Source organism: Strix uralensis, chromosome 2, assembly GCF_047716275.1.
Source record: "Strix uralensis isolate ZFMK-TIS-50842 chromosome 2, bStrUra1, whole genome shotgun sequence".
NCBI classification, from domain to species: domain Eukaryota; kingdom Metazoa; phylum Chordata; class Aves; order Strigiformes; family Strigidae; genus Strix; species Strix uralensis.
The window spans coordinates 78,431,468-78,449,155 of record NC_133973.1 but is presented as its reverse complement, the minus strand read 5'-3'; the positions used below and the strand labels follow the sequence as shown (position 1 = coordinate 78,449,155).

Here is a 17,688-nt window from a genome sequence, read left to right as displayed (position 1 = left end):
CAACTCATCACCAATTTTCTTCATAATAAACAAATTTCACTTCAACTACTGGGCTGAATGAAGTGCTCAGCTTTTCGGGTAGGTTTCTACAGGACAATTCTAAGGTTTTCAACCATGATACAGTCCCTAAAAGTATCTAATTTACAGACAGTTCAGATGTCTGCATATTCTTCAAATATAGGTAGACATGTTGACTGCAGGTGTGGGCATATGTGAAAGACGTTCCTCACTGTTTACACCAACTCCAGTCTCTAAGGTGTTTGGTGGTTATCCTAACTGGATCTACAAGAACACTCAAAAAAGTCTACTTAAATAAACTATTAATTTATATAAACATGGTTATTTTATAGAAATATATCAAGATGATCAGAAATCTTGGTTAAGTCTGGCTTAATCAAGTCAGAGCCCTGTTATACAGGGGGTATTTTGCCAAAACCAAATTTCAGCTGGTAACATGCAGTTGAGCTTTCATTTGAACAGGTTCATGACCTCCACTGTTAAAAAGGGAAAAAGATAAATAAATCAATAATTTAAGAATTAAAGACAAAAAGCAGATGCTTTTTTTGAAAAAACATCACATGATTTCCTATGTCAGAAAGGGGGGGAAATATCTAAAAATGACTGATCACCTACTTCAAAGGGCAAGTAAAAATTGCTGAGGTGCAGAAGTAGACCTTATAATCTGAACAGATGAAGAAATTGTGCTATTTCTTCTTCTGTAACCTGATTGCATAAGTTGAGCGGTGTAAAGGGACTCATGACAAAGATTTATTTTTTTTTAGCTAAAGAGAGTTAAAAAAAACCAAAGAAATGGGAAGTTATCCTCTTATGACTGCTACTACTAGAAATCTGTGTTAAAAAAAAAAAAAAAGAAGGAGGGGGAAGGGCTAAATTACCTGGAAGTCATCATAAGGAAACAGCAGCATCTCACGTAACCCATCATTCAAAATCTGTGTTTTCCTCTGAACGATGACATTTTCATAGTCTATTGGTTCTATGAGCTTTGGTTTTGCCTAGGGGAAAACAAAAAAAAAAAAAATAAATTCAAGTATATTGAGGAAAAATTGCAATTGTTGACTCACTTCAAGAAATTACTCTTTAAAAAGTTGGCAGAATACCGTATTCAAAATGTAGACTTCATGTCACACTGTACCATATGGATAAGCACAACTGATAATTACAACGACAAGCATACTAATTGCCTCAGAAGGAAGAAACAGAACTATTTCACAAAACACACTAAATCAGAGCTTATCAGAAAAATCATGTATGTATTTTCACTGAAAAAAAATACAAAGAAATTACTAGTCTCTTACATTGGTGGTTACCTTTGCTTGACATTGCCCAGAAAGCTCTTGTCTGGGTTTATCAGGGATTAAAACAATCTTAATTGAAAGCAAAGATTGAGCTTTGTTTTAATTCAGCAGTAACCTGCTGTAGGTGTAGGCTAACTGATACTCCTTCTTCTCTATAGTTTTTTCAAAATTCCCATAGGCCACTTGCTTCCCCTTAATAGCATGAGTAGTTTTCTTCAGTCACTAGAGCTCTCAGCTAGATTGGCTCTCTGAAACACCAGTCAGATGGCTGCATCACCACTCATGCCAATAGATGGGGGCTGATGGCACCCTTTCAGAAACAGGAGAGATTCAGATTACTAAACAGAACATGAAACTCCATCTTTATTAAAAGCTCTTGCAAAAACATTTTTGAATTCTGCTACTCAGATTCAGTGCAGCTCACAATGTTTCCAATGTCCTTAAAAAAAAGTTAATTCAGGCTACATATTTTGATATACTTAAAATACAATTTGGGGAGTCTTTTAAAGGAAAGAAGAAATATATACACGGTCAATACAGTCAGAAAGTTCACATATCAGGACATCTACTGTCTGAACTAGCAAGCAGATAGATCACAGCAATTCCACTACCCGGTAGCCAAGGAAAGCTGTCACCTCAGATGGGTAATGGATTTTTATGTGGTGCTGCACATAAGCAGCATTTTCATCCACTTCTCCCTGGTGCTGAAGAGCTACATCCATCCTTCTGTTAATTCTCTTGGGAATGCAATAGGTGAAGAGTGGAAGAAAGCTAGCTCTGGCTCCTCTCATTTTTCCAGCAAAAATTGAGGAAAAGGATTACTTTTAAAAACATTGTAAGTAAAATTATTTAACGGGTGCACACACACACACAAAAATCACTTCTCTAGCACAGCTAATTCAAAAACCAAAGATGCATGTACTGCAACTTCAGAAAGCATCCAATTCATTGCAAATGCATGTCTCTACCCTACAGCCACAAAACAGGTCCACCACAACCATAAAATTGATAAAAGAGAATCTTGAAAGAAAATGAGCTTCACTCACATTTTGCTTACATGCAGCAAGTACAAGATTATTCACTGGAAGCTTTTAAAGAATCAAAAGTTCTCAGGAGCCGAGGTCCTGAATATACCCCTCTCCTCTAAGTCAATGGGTCATAGAGGTAGTTAGTGGTACCAGAAAACCACACTATCTTCCTACATAATCAGTAGAGTACCTGATTTGCAGAAATATAATTTCTGTGAAAATTAAGGAAGAATTTGCTTCCCCAGGTTTCTTCAAAGTGACTCATTTCTTTCTTAGTCATTTGTCAGATTCAAAAGGAAGAGGATGTTTTATCAGTTGAACCAGATATGAAAAAAGAAAACAATAAACAGCATACTGACATCGGCATTTAGCCAAACCTACAACATCACAAGGAAGCAGATTCTCTCTCTCGCTTTTCTTAAAAAAAAAAAAAAAAAAAAAAAAAAAGATTTTCCGGTCTATTATTTCATGTAATATAAAAGAAAAGACACTGAGTAGGTATAGTATTGTTGAACATGATTTATGAACCAGCTGACACAGATAAAACTCAGCCCAGTCAAAACGGCAAGATCAAGTTTATAGGCACTAAAAGTCAGTCTTTCGAACAAGGCTTAACTGTTCCTATTAATTTGCAACAAACAATATTTTTAGTTCTGTAGCCTAAGGAAATGCTAAGAGCATAGGGCTTTATGGGATCCAGCACTTGAACTAGCCAATGCCATATTTGTAGGAAGGTAAAACAGCAGTGTCTGCCATACAACTTGTTCTTTTGCCAATGTATTATAGGCATGGAAACTTACCAGAAATAAGAAGCATTTCAAAACAGCAGCCATGACACCCACATGGTAACCATTTTAATCTGCAGAATATGGTTTATATATTTGGACAAGCAGTGTCAAAAGCCATCAGATAAAAGGAATTTTAAGTTAGGAGTTCAATGATTGCTTACATTATATATTACAGGAAAAAAAAACAGTATATTTTTTTTCTTGCATGTTTAAATTGAGACAAATGTTGTCTTCCTCTTGTCTTCTCACAAAACAAAGGATGGTCACATTAGGCATACTGAGTACTGTTAGCCTTATGCTACAAAACATCATTTACCTTATAAAAACATAGTTAGCACATATACCTGCAAATTAACAAGTCCCCATAAAGAGTAGAATGGAGTTACAAGCACTAGCAGGCAACACAGCATATAAATTGATGAATATATGGTGTTACGTATTTCTCAACATTGGCCTGAGGCAAGCCACTTTGGACAAATAGTAAGACTATTTAATACTAAACATGGGTAACAGCTCCCTGTATCTTATTATCCCACAACCACAGTAAACTCAAAATAAATTGCCCATATTGGGTTATTTTCTAATCAACTTAAAAATCCATTCAAAAAATTATATGTATCTTAGAGCTTATTCTTAAATATTACATTACTTATTATCACCTTTCTTAGGTATGGTTAACTTTGTGATGTAAACTTTGGGGCAGTGGGTGGGAATAAGCTGCTATAGGTTGATGTAAAAACTACCGCTATGCATGTATTTAGCAACAATATGCTTGCATTGACAAATTCCAAACTTAAGTCTCTAAGACTTGAAAAAATGAAATGCATTAAGTCACCTGTTCTCAGGCTTACATAAACAGACCAGAAGTGCTTACTGGGGCTTGCAGACACAGTGAACCATACAAAGAGTGGGCAGTTATACAGGCTTTTTTGCACAGTGTTTTTTTTAAAAAAACAGTAATTTTTATTTTTTTTTTTTTTTTTTTAAAAGCCCAGTTTAACCTGAAAGCCTGAAAACTCTTCTTATATTCTTCACCCAAGTCTTCAGGGAGCTGTAACAGAAGAGAATGGGGGTTTCCAAAACTCAATGAACACAGCCTAAAATTACAAAGCACTGTGCTTTTATTTATGAGAAGTATTTTGTTGATGGTCAAGGTCCATTTAAACATAAGAACACTTTTCAGAGCTCAAACCTTTTGATAAGACCTTCTGTATTGCCAGTATTTACCTCAGGTTTTTCATATGGATGCAGTTGCAGTTTAATTTCTAGCCTCCTCTGTGATTTGCTTTACCTTCAGTTGTAAAGTAAGCATGCTGTCTCCTATGAAGTTCTCTTCTCAGCACAGAAACTTTTAACACTAGACTCAGACTTGGGCAATGCTCTGCTGGACAGAAGAGCTCAGGTGCCTTACATTTTTATACTGCCAGTGTGTTTCCAAGCAGGAAGATGGCCTCCAGAAGTTCCAACTTCCCAGAAACACCATCCGTTTTGATAAGCACATTACTTCTGACTATCAAAATGCAACTGGACAGCACATGCACTAATTTGGTAACTTCTACAACAGCTAGCATAACAGCAGTTCATCCTATGTAAGGTTCTGAGGCACCACCCGGAAAATCTAAATGCTTTTTTTCCATGTGCTCTTTTTTCTCGTTAACCTCAAAAGCAAAGTTATGACACAATCTAATTCAAATCACAGGAAAACAAGAGAGCACACGTACTAACATACTGGCACTGAAAACAGCAGCTGACTCCATTTGTGAACCTATGCACCTATCTAGGAAAAGTTAATTCAGGCACAGGGCTCAATCAAATAGCATTGTTTCAGTACCACATGGGATGCTCACAGTTATAAATACCCAGTTCCCTCAAGACTCTAGCACACTCTCTGTGAACTACATTTAAAAGAATTTAATGAATATCACAAAAAACTTGTTGCTTCCTTGAAGACCTGACAACTGATTGTCTCGTCTTCATAAAGAATCCTCAAAAAATTTGAGTGCTAGGTAAATCACATCATAATTGCCCATACAAAAGGAATCCACACGTGAAAGAATGTTTTAGGCAATAGTCGATGAGATGTATTACTAGAGTAAACCAGAAGCTTCCTGTTCCAAATGATTTTGAGGATTGCTATCTAATGCAATTCTAAGGTTTGTAATCCAGAAAACAAGAAGTTACCTTTTGTTACACCAACTAGCAATCTTACCAGTCTTACTTATTACCTTACTGCACCCTATACCTACTTTCACTGTGGCAGTAAAAATCTACTGTAACATCACAACCAATTAAATAAAAACTGACCAAAATGCCGGTGTTAACTGAAACATAGCGCCCTACTTTTTGCTTTGAGCCTAGCAGTACACTTAGTCCAAAGTGTCCTTGCACCATTTCATCTAGTTTTCCTCAATATATGAGACAAAAGCAGAAGCAAAAAGGGATATTATACCATCTATAATTATATGCCATATATATGCTTCTCTATATATGTAACAGATTAAGACTAAAATAGCAACTGAAATGACAGCAAAGATATTTTTTATGTGACCTATACGGAACCTTGAAATATTGACCTTTCTTTTGAATGCACCCACTTCATCTGAAAATTAAAAAAGGGAGGGCAAGCACTAGAGGTATTAATCCATGAACTTTAATTTAAGTAGTACCTGGAAAATTATAAGGATGTACTTCGTACATTGTTGTAAGTAAACACAGCAATGTTTTATACTTTTTAAGTAAGTACATATGCTTGCTGATCAACTGCAGTACTCTAAGTATCTGCAGAAACACTAATATCCTCTCTGAGTATTCACGGGGGAATAAAAACAGTTCTAAATAAAGTTAAACATTCCAAAGGCAGGAAAGTACACACAAGATTAGCTCATATTGTACTGATGAAAATCTGGACCAGAAACCAGAACACACCCATACAAAAAACCCCACGTTTTACTAACAACTGCTCTGAATAGAATGAAACTAAAGAAAACAATGTAAATGAAAAGAAAATTTGTCTTATTAACACACACGCAAACTTTCAGTTATATCCAGTAACAATTCCCATGAAGTTACAGATGTGTATTACTAAATATAAATAGTGAAAATGTTTCAATTCTTAAATGCATAGCGTGAAGCTCAAAGGGGGGGACCATAATTTGAGGATCACAGCTCCCACTAACTTCAACCACAGCCAGACAAAAAAAAAAAGAGGAGACTGTCAGCCTTTAATTCAGTAATTACGTATGAGATATTACTAAGTAAAATTAGAAGTTTAGTAAGAACTATCAAAGTACTTCTTTCTACTGATATATAAGTTATTAGTTTAACAATCCCCCTCTGTTATTTGAAAAGGTTTATTGTCCTCACTCAAGAGAGTTGGTGGATTCATTACAGCTTGCTTATTATGTTCTCTTGCTGTACTATTAAAATTCCAACAGAACTAAGTGTGCAGCAATATTAAAGAAATGTTCTTATTTGGTTACTTCCCCCACAAAGAAATATTCCCTTTTCCCTTACTGGAAGCTACTTTAGAACTTTAAATTCCTACATAATGTGCACTGAGGGCACCGAAAAATAGATCCTTTAGCAGAAGTACACCTGAATTATTTAGACAGTTCTTAGAACAGTTAAGTAAAGTTTAACCATTACACACACAGTCTTTGGAGAGTTCAAATATATTTTAATTGAAAGATATGCTGGACAGTTAAAAAATATTTGTGTAAGAATGTATTTTAAAGTATAAGCAGATTTCATGCTAGGTTTAAAGATCTGTACAACTATGCTAGACAGAACAGACACTTAAAAGCAGCTACTATGAAAACCAAATCCCAAAGTCACACTCAGAGAGAACCAAAGACTTGGTAAACCAGAACATCAAAAACTAATTAAAAAGGCAGACAGCACACAAATAATCAAACCTAAATCTTAAACACACCTTCTTCACAAGTAAGACTGCTGGAACTTCTCATTAGTGGCACATTAAGCAGTTTTTCACTGGCAGACAGAACTGGAATTATTAAAGGGAAGAGATAGCTTGTTTAAACAATTCTTACCAGCAGTACCACAGGACTCTCCACTTCTACTTCACAAGGACCTCCATCCTTGCACTGCTGTGGAGACTCTATAATAAGCTCTTTCTTAGGATTTCTGTTTGTTCTTGCCTGCATTCTTTGATTGAAAATACAAACAGCAGCAAAACCCTATGCTTTTTGGCATCAAAGTAATGAACATGCCAGTGATCCAGTGAAAACAATAGCTTTTTTCCCCAGCACAAGCAGCAGAAAGTACAAACTAGTCTAACTTCTCAGCTGCAGTTTGCTATATCTGTCATGGTGGGAATGCATGACAGACAAAGGCCAGCCCCTAAGCATGTTGTATTCTTCTGGAAAAAAAAAAAAAAAAAAAAAAAAGGTGGATCCATTTTAATGCCTTAAGGTTACGAGTCAAACAAAAGAGAATGTGCATTTCTAAAATGACCATGTAAAACAGTCCAAGTCTTTTACAGCACTTATAAAAGCAAAGCTTCAATGTTATTTTAAAAATATTTTTATTGTACAAATTAACCACTTTTTGACAATTGGGCCTCTTTAGAAGTATAAAACCCTCAGTGTTACTTTTTTTTTTTTTTAAATAAATATCACTTACTCAGTTGCTATCAACAATCAGTCACTAAGAGAGTACATTCTCCAGGACCAATGCCCCAAACAGATAAGTTGGTCTTTTTTGGGGGGGTGTGGTGGGGATGCTCTTTTTAATCTTAGTGCTAAATCCAAATTAAAAATTTACCTTAACATCAAATTGTCTTCATGGTAAAGATCTTATATACTCTACAAAGATACTAACTCAGAAATACAACTCAAAAAACCCTCTTTATACCTGCAACTTTTAAGCACTTAACTCTTCAAGTAAACTACCAGTCTCCCTCAGCCTCTCTCCTTGCTTGAGCCAGTTAGCTCACTTCTGTCTTGCACATTATTAGTGCTCTCAGCTCACTCCTCCCTCCTCAGAACCCTCCAGCACTGTAGACGTGCATCACTGATCACCCTCCAAAAACACACTAGGAGGACAATGCAACAAAATCTTCACACGTTTTGATTGAAGTCACTTGAGAGACCTCAGCTCTCTAGCCATGAAGACCAGCCAGCCATCACTAGGATTTTCTTTTCGCTGGCAGTACAGAACACTGGGGGGGGTGTCTCCCTTGTCTTGTGAACAGTTTTCAGAAGCGTCTCTTGAGCAAGGCTACACAGTGCTCTGCGGTTTGTATCTTCTATTTCCATCCTTAACTACAACATAAACTCGAAGTCATGCTTCAACTTTGCTTCTGTAATCCAATCTACTCTCCTACTATACCATTACTTACAGACACTGTTCAGCATATACACACTGGCAAAATAAGAGGCAGCAACTTTTATCGGGATCATTTCTGTACAATTCTTTAGTGTAATGCAAAGCAATTTTGTACGCAACCTAGTTGTCATTTTGAAGGTCTGACTAACCTAGCTCTCCCAGTGCAGTAGTTTTAGCATATGATTGTATACTAAATTCCTCCTGAAAAAAAAGTGAACTGTGGTGAGCAATTTTCTCCAGGTTTTGAGAGGGGTGTTTTGGTTTTCCCTTTGTTTCTTTTTAACACTAATGTGTTGCAGCTTCCACATACACAAACCTCAGTGGCTGTATTTACCAAGCAAAAATACATCTGAGAGAAAATTCAACTCCCCAGAGAAGCACATCCCTATTTTAGACTCCCTGTCCACTACAGCAACCAGACAGCTGTGGAAACTGAGCCACCACCTCCATTCAATTCTCAACTCTGCTCCACTTTTTTGGACAGTTAATTATCTCTGTTCAATATAACTGACATCCTAAATTTAACTTGACATGAATTTTTGTCTATTCTCTAATAGAACAGAAAGTCACCTTAATCTGCAGAAAGCAGATCAAGTTGTAAAGAAGCACAAACATCCTCTTTTATTGTGAGTATTTTTAAGAAGGAAACTTCAGGTACCAGTTCCTTACCCTTCAGACCTAACATAAGATGTTAATATCCCTTTCTCTTCCCCTTCTCTCTGCTCTCACACCTGCATAAAATATTGTTATTTCAGCTTACTGCAATCGTGAAATTGAGTCTGACAAAGAGTTTGCCCATCCCATCAACAACACAAGCACATTTCTAATGAGTGGACTGAAATAATGAAATTAACTAATAGTCAAGACATAATTATTTCCTATGCTTCTGTCTTTTTTTATAGGAAAAACAAGTTCAATGCATTTACTTTTTAAGCAGTCTCTCTAATATGTAGACACCAAACTCTAGAAAACCATACTCTATAAAGCTTCTTTAAGAGTTAAGAAGGAAACTATCAGTTTAGTCAAATTTACAAAAACAGATCTTCCTGTGTAAATCACGGCAGACAATAGTTCAAGAACATTTAGTTACATTTACTTTTATTTTGCACCAGCCCCTTTTGTTTTCAGAAAACGGAAGTACAGAACAGCTTAGACTAAATTATACCATTATTTGAGGATGCAGCTGCCAAACAGGAATTTGTTTCATTGAGGTGGGCTGCAATTATATTTAAATTCAACCAGAAATGCACAGCCTTATTATGCACAAGGTACTTGCAAACACATTAATAGAGACTTCAAAATATTATACATTTTAAATAGTATTTCTTCTGGTTAATGTAACAAAGAATTCTACTTTTAAACTGCAACATTGTTTTATCCTGGTCAGCTACTTCCCTTGAATGCATCTGGATTACTTTAATTCAGTATAAATGTGATTTTCTTTCCCCATCATTCTCCCTATTCTCAAAACATGATGAGAGACAAAAAGAAAACCAACAAGCCAACACTTTTATAACATCAGTTTAAAGATACAGAAGTTATTTTTTCCTACTGAATGGTTAGAAGAGATTCTTTTATTTAACAACAACAACAAATGTATGAAGCAGTACCTCCAGAGCTACATCCTGCATGAAACAGACCTTAATTGCTAAATTGATGTATATTTCCAACACTTATTTTCTGCTGAGGACTTAGTGATTACCTCAATAATTTAATTCACAAAAAATTGGGGGGGGGGGGGGGGGGGACCAGACCAAAAAAACCCCACAATACACCAAACATGAAAGATACTTTTTACTCAGGCACCACACAGTCAAAAAAAGGTAAGTTACTTTATTAAAGAGGTGTATTAAAAAATTTTACCAATAACACATCATAATTCAAGAATTGAAAGATAAAAAATAGGACTTTCAAGGCATGCTGAAAATTTATCCTCTTGTTGCATGACCTGTAGTTTTAAACCATTTAACTGCAATTAAAAAAAAAAAAAGAAAAGATACTGCTCAATTTGCTGTATCAGGCAGTTACCTGAATAAGGCTCAACAGAGAATCCAGGAAAACAATGCATGTACAAAAAGAATGTCAAAGTACAAAAGTTATTCGATTGCATTTCCAACATGGCTTCCCAAAAATTGCAGGAAATTACCAGCCAAAGAAAGACCTATTGGCAAAATAACTCAGACTATTACAGAAACAATGCATTTCATCTTTTTACAAACACAGTGGCTTGAAGGACTTCCCACGGTACTTTTAACAACAGTACTGTTCATATTATTTCCAATAGCCAAATAGTTGGCTTCCTTCTTGCATTATTTACCCTTCAGGAATCACCAATGTAATTACAAAATTACATAGGTAAAAGAGTTCTCAGTATTCCAGCATACCTTAGTGATTCATCCAGCAAATTTGCTGCCTGAAAGATAAGTTCCCTGCATATACCCTCTTATTTCTTCAAGTCACTTTCCACTCCAAGAGCTTGCTTTCCTAATGCACAATACCACACAATGAAGAGGAGTAAGTGACAGCAAAGGAACAAGCAGCATAAGAGAATTTCCTCTGAACTTCAGTGGAAGAAAGGATGACTACCCCCGGCCTCACTGCAGGAACAAGCTAAAACCCGAGTAGTTTGGTTTAACAACACTTCTTTTGCTCCAAGTCCCAGTTACAATCTGCATCAAGATCACTAAACCCTATTGAGTGGCCAATATCAGCATTCACTAAATCTACCAGCTATAATTACAGCTATCAAACTTGTCTCTGTTAGCTGTTCTAGGGAAAGAACTGTTGCTTAACTTGTAGTAACTGGGGCGAGGAAGGGAGGAAGGAATAATCTTGCTGTAGGCTTGCATGCCCTGTATATGTGAAAACACCTGTTCCCTACTCCTTTGTGGCTCTTTCAATTCCCTGGCAACTCACAGCATCTCTTAACAAATAACTTCCAAGAATTAGAAGGATGAATGACTGGAGGGGTTTTGATGCTTTGTTTTGTGGGGGGGTTTGGGGTGGGGTTTTTTTGGTTGGCTGGGTTTTGGGTTCGGTTGGGTTTTTAAGGCAGTAGCTCATATGAAAATATGGACCCACTTTAGCAGAATGCCAGCACCATTAAAAGCCAATACTTCTTGCTCTCATCTGTATTAGTTAGTAAGAGATATTCCAGCACTGCCCTCCCACACTTGGCAGCCTGCCTTGCAGCTGTATTAAAAGGCATAACATTTTACATGTCAGTGGAAGATTCAGTGTTGCAGCTATACATATCTTAATACTGCTGAGTTTCAGAAGAGGCCAACAGATATGCACTTGCCCTGGCAGAATATATTCATGAGTTCAAGAGAAAGGCTCAGCCAGCTGATAGCAGATGGAATGCAGCATGCAATTCACCTGGCAATTCCCTGACATACACACTATATCCAGATGAAATCTGAATTGAATGAATTCACAAGAAATTAAAATGAAGTCAAAGAAAGTCAGTTAGGAAGACTCATTCCTCCTCCACAAACATGTAACTTGCAGTCCCACCAATAGAGAGTATATTCTCTAGCAAGGGACGAGGAAAAAAAAAAAAAAAAGCATAAGACAGATATGAGTGTGCTACATATTACATAAATTTTCATGTTGTCAACACTATAAACTCAAAGACTCCCATTCCACTGTCTTTCCTTGGTAAAGCAAGAATTAAGCCCATTCTGGAATAGGTAAAATCACCATCCCTCTTTGGAGAGGGATCTCTTTATATCAAAATGAATCATACAAATCTCAAATTTTGCATTACAATTAAAATTACTCTCAAAACATTATTTTTAGGGAGACAGTCAAGCAGCCTGGACAGGACAAAGATGCTGAGATACCACATAGAAGAGGTCTCTATCATAAGTAGGTTCCATTGATGAAAAAAGCTAACACCAATGTACACGTCTGTATTATTTCTCAAGAAGCTGGAATAAAAAACTATCTGCCTGTTTTAGTGGCAGCATAAAGCTAAAGGATTCTCCCAGTCAGTGCCTCCAACCATAATGGTTCTGCACAATGCATTTTTTTAAAAGCTCTTTATTTCATGGAATAAGAATTTGGCTGAAATTGCTAACATCAACATGGCATAGCTCATTAATATCCTTCAGGTAGACATTACTATCTGTCAGATAAGATACAGCACCTTAATTTGGACACTCTCACTCTGTGACAAATGCAAACTGTTTAAAATCACAGCAGAGCTAAGCAAAATATAGATTAACTCAAGTCTTGTCCATGTCACACTTTTGCATACTGTTACCTATTAAGTATCAACTTAAAAGTGCACTTACTTGACTAACTAGTGACCAATTAATTTCATACCATCTTAATAGATATCCTGTTTTCAGGAAAAACCTGACTTCCTTATGGTCCCAAGGTAAAGAAATGAAAGAAGAAAAGAAATCTGTAGAATTTAGTCAGGATAGGAAACTTCAAGATTAAAATTGTACTTCTGCTAAAGGATTTAACCATCGTTCTGATATACCTCCTTATAGACAGGGCATGTACAAGCAGACTGACTGCAAGAACAGTATTGGACTGAAGATGGCTTTTTTCCCCTACCTGGATAGTACCTTACAATTATCAGAAACTAACAGGACAGCAGAGACACCAAATCAAAGATAAAAAGCGAGTCACAACCCCAAGCCTGAAGATCTCTCAAACTGAAGCAGTTCTGTGCCAAAAAAGCCTGAGGTAGGGGTCTTCCCACTGTGTAACACCAATCTTTTTCAGGAGCAATTTGCTCCTTGAGGAGATTGTTAATTCACCTAATCTGCCCTTGAGCTGAAGTAAGAGTGCATCTTGGTTTACCTCTAAGCTGAAATACAAACCTCTTGGACCTCACACTGTAGAGTTCTAAGAAAGAAGAACATTGCAAGACTTAGCAGCTAGCTCCCAACTTTACTTTAATTGTATTTAATTTCATGACAGAATAGGATACCTGCATCTGTAGATGATTCAAATGAGCATTTCAGGCTGTTCCTAATGCAGGTGGAAGGAAGTATTAATCAGGAAGAAAGAGCAGAGAAGTGAACTCCTTCCTGTGTGTTCATGAAGTCTAGACTCCAGGCTTGAAAGCACCACCCATGCAGCTTCTCCACCACAGAAGTCTTCTTCCCATTCCTTAAGATCATATAATGCTTTAAAGGGGTTTTTTGGTTTTTAGGGGGGTTGGTTTTAGGTTTGTGGGGTTTTTTTGTTGATTAGGGTTGTGCTGTTTGGGATTTTTTTAATTCCAGACATTTTGCTTGCTTTCAAAGAGGATATCCAGCCCCCCCAAGATCCCCTGCTGCTACGTTCAAAGGGAACATGTTTTCTACCTGGATGCAACCTAATGCCATATTTTTGGCGTCAGATATCTTTCTGTGCTAGTCCAGCCTATATTGTCATGGATGAACAATGGCTTATGCATGTAGACTTGACCAACTATCCTCAGATAATTTTTCCTGAAGATACAATGTTTAATCATATTTTTTGCATGCCAGTGCACTGAGCGCCTGTCAACCTATGCCTGATATTCCTCCCACGTGCACCTTTTGAAGAAGTAAGTATATTTGCTGCAGGAACTACACATTTGGTGAATTTGTGCTGCAATTTCCCCTATTGAGAGGGCAGAGATGGACATTCGAGCATACCAAAGGAGTCTAATGAAAGGTCAAACAAAAGAGTCCTCAGAAACCATTAGGAGATTTAGCCAAAACTACAAGTCAGCACATAAGACACCAGGTATTTATTCACCCAAATCTGTAAGATGAAAGAAGGTAAAAGAAGCGCTCTCATTCAAGTGACCCATGAAAAACTATATTAGATGCTGTACTCATACATGTCTGTGTCTTCCTTAATAAGAGGCCTAATGAGGTCTAATGCTCCAGTTGCTGATGAATAAAAGCCACTTGTAATACAGTTGCAAGCTGAAGCAAGTTATGAGTGAAATAACAGCCTAAACCATACAAATTATGTGCACACCATTAGGGAATTGCTGCATAAGATGTTTAAGCCCATTAAAAAAAAAAAACAAAACAACTTCCACTTAATCAGCAGAATTACTTCCTTAGAACTCTCCTTTATATATTTCTACTTTCTTTCTACTAAGCTTCTCTATTTAAACAAGTTCATATTAATTTGTTAATTCAGACAGCAAGAACAGACCTTAGTATAAGGCTTTTCAATAAATGAACATTTTAAGGTTTATTTTAAACACATCACATGTTAAATCAAGAAAAGTAATTTTTGAAAAAATCATATACTTATAATTCAATGTTATTCTGAAATTAAAATATTTGCAACTTGAATGTCTACTGTGGAGTTATTTCCAGAACAACATAGCTCACTGCTGTCATTAATCAATCTTACATGGACAGACTTTGATATCAATTAAAGATGTCACAGTTTATTAATAAACCAAATGACTCATGAGCAGCACAGAAAGAGCAATCACACAAAAACTCAATAACACCTAACAATGACATTGCTGTCAGTTCAACAGGTGACATGGACTAACAGACTTCAGTTACTAAAATATAAGGTTAGTGGTTCTGTTTCAGGCAAATACATAAATCTATCCTGTTAAAAGCTGGACATACAACATTTCAGATGCTTCTTGGAAATTGTGTAAGCACAAATTGTGTAAGCACAAATTAACAGTTATTCAAATTAAGGACATTTCCACATCAGACAATAAATTAGAAGACTACTTAAAATTATTAGTCCACATCTTGCACATGCTACAGCTACTAAACTACCTTAAGTAGGTTTACCAAACTACAAGGTTCTAAAGATGAATGAGAGAAATGACAGTGTTGAATAGGCCATTAGAAGCAAACTAAGCAGAAAACATTTCATGCATGGAAAAAAACCAAGTTGCTTTCTGCAATTTTCAGACAAATATAAAGGGGAAAAAAAACTGTTAATGTCCTTCAGCACAGTCTGTCTCACTTTAGAATTTTCTAGCTCCCCCATCAGCATTACTAGCACACTCACCTAGCCTCTTCCTTCACTGAATATTTCAAGGGGCTTATTAGCAAAACCCAAACTTTTAAGATGTTGTTAGTTTTATTGTCACCACATCATTCTCCCTTGCTCATTTTCTATCTTTGTCTACCATCTGAAACAGCTGTTTAGGCCCCAAACCATACAGTAACACTTCACTCTTATTGTATAACCAATGACTATCTGATTACAAAAAAAAAAAAAATGGAATTTTAATATAAAAATAAAGGCCATGAAAAAAGTCTCCTAACACTAAGATATTGCAACACAGCAGAAATAACATGTAATATCATGCTGAGAATGGATTAAAAAAACACATAGGAAAATCAAAACAAAGTAATATAGATCAAGCATACAAGCTACTATTTTGAAACTATATCCTTCAATTTACTACAAAATTAAGTGAATTAGAATGTTTTCTCAATATTTGCAGAAAATAAAAATGCCCTAGGTAGACATTTTGGGAAAACACATTTTCATTAATTTTGATGCAACTTTTAATAGAGTCTCAAACTAAATTTAATCTTTTACTAAAACATTGATTTTTATCCAAATGGACCTAAGGACCCTAAGAGATCCTGTGTTCTAGGAAGATAAAGTGTATGACAGGCTAGAAATGTTCCCAAAGATAAGATATTGCATTTTCATTGCAAGTTTGAATTCCATCAGTTGGACAGAAATAATCTGTACTCCTGAGAAGACATTCTCACCCAGGCTTCAGTTTATCTTTCCTTCAAGCAGTCAAAAGAGCAGAACTGCTTCAGATAAAACTTTAATTAGATTTAATTAGATGTTAGATATATCCTCCCGACCTCTGGATTACAGGGTAAATAAGAGAAATGTATGCTAAATCAACTACTTCTGCTTCCTCATTTCTTCACAGAACATGAGATTTTTCCTTCAAGGCTAACTACTTCCCGAGAGCTTTCTGTTCACAGGAAATTTTCACAGATTTTCAACACTGGTTTTGCAATGTGTTCTTAAATTAAAGGACTCCCTGAAACTCACTGCTGTTTTGACAACAGCTCTATATCAGGAGATATTTGATCCAAAATAGCTGAATAGACCAGATAGCAGGTACAGCCAAAAAGGCACAGGTAAGAAATTGCAGCTTGAATATGTGTTACAGCACAAACAAATTGGTGAAGCCGTACACCCACTCTTGCATCTGTTGCAACAACCACCAAAATGAAAGAAAACACAGCGAAGTGACACATTGCCGCTCTCTTTTGGTCTCGGCCATATAGCTTCTCTTCAGACAAGAGGATTTCTGTAGTCTTCACTTCCCTGCATGGCTTCTCAGTGAGAAGCAAAGTAATTTCTCCTCCTGAAAGCCACCCCTTCAGAAGAGGTAGAGCTGGCCAAATGAGCTTTTCTAGCAGAGAATACAAAAATTATGTAATTTAAGAGTTCTATGTATATACTTAGATGAGTTTCATAAAATCACTTGTCATTGTTGCCAGGACTGCAGTACCTTTTCCCCTCTTCCCACTCTTCAGAGAATCCTGCTTTCCGCTCTTCAGGGGCAAGTCACAGTAGCAACTGCTCCCCAGCTGCGGACAACATCTCAGAAAGCGATAGCCAGTGCTAGTTGGGATTATCAAGAGTGTGACCTTTTAATAAAGTCCCTTTTTTTTCTTGTAAAATTCTGACTTTTGTTCTTATGGACCACACTAGTCCAGTACAATGAGTAGGAAGTCATTCTGATCTCTCAATTCCGCACACTCTTCCACACTGACCTTCAGATATTTATCCCAGGCAGAAACAATCAAGAAATTCATCTTGATCCGCTACTTCCAGTTAAACCAAGCTGACAAAGCCATACAGGAAAATCCAAAAACACAGTATCATTATTTAAAAGCATCTAGAAATTGTGGAGTTAAAAAAAAAAAAAAAACAACTCTAAGTGACAGACGTGGAACTTCGGTTGTAAACAGCAGACTAAGCATATTTTGTGCTTAATCTTGTCCATTTGCAAACCAATTCTGTAAAGCTAAATTAAAGAGAAAGTATTGCTGGAACAATACCACATGAAACAAGAAGGAGGGAAAAAAAAAATTTTCACTGCAACCTCCAAGTTCCAATAATTCATATTACATTTTGAAAAAAAGTATTTCTTCATTCACTCATCTAACTGTACATAGAATTTAAGGTCAGCAAAGGCGTTAGGGCTTAAATTCAATGGAGAATAAAAGTTATTGAAAGTATTCATTG

General features: G+C 36.3%; 1 protein-coding gene across 14 annotated transcripts in view; it reads right to left on the bottom strand.

The window, feature by feature from the left end:
* The window catches only part of DOCK9 (dedicator of cytokinesis 9), a 136,402-nt gene that overhangs the window by 99,533 nt on the left and 19,181 nt on the right, over positions 1-17,688 (bottom strand). For 8 of the 14 annotated variants that reach the window (XM_074859371.1, XM_074859384.1, XM_074859374.1 and 5 more), the window contains exon 2: positions 897-1,013. In XM_074859371.1, coding sequence (XP_074715472.1) covers positions 897-1,013 — 117 coding nt within the window. Of the gene's footprint in view, positions 1-896; positions 1,014-1,328; positions 1,398-7,181; positions 7,460-17,688 lie in introns of those variants that run through there. The other 6 variants (XM_074859370.1, XM_074859375.1, XM_074859377.1 and 3 more) reach the window with 3 other exon arrangements.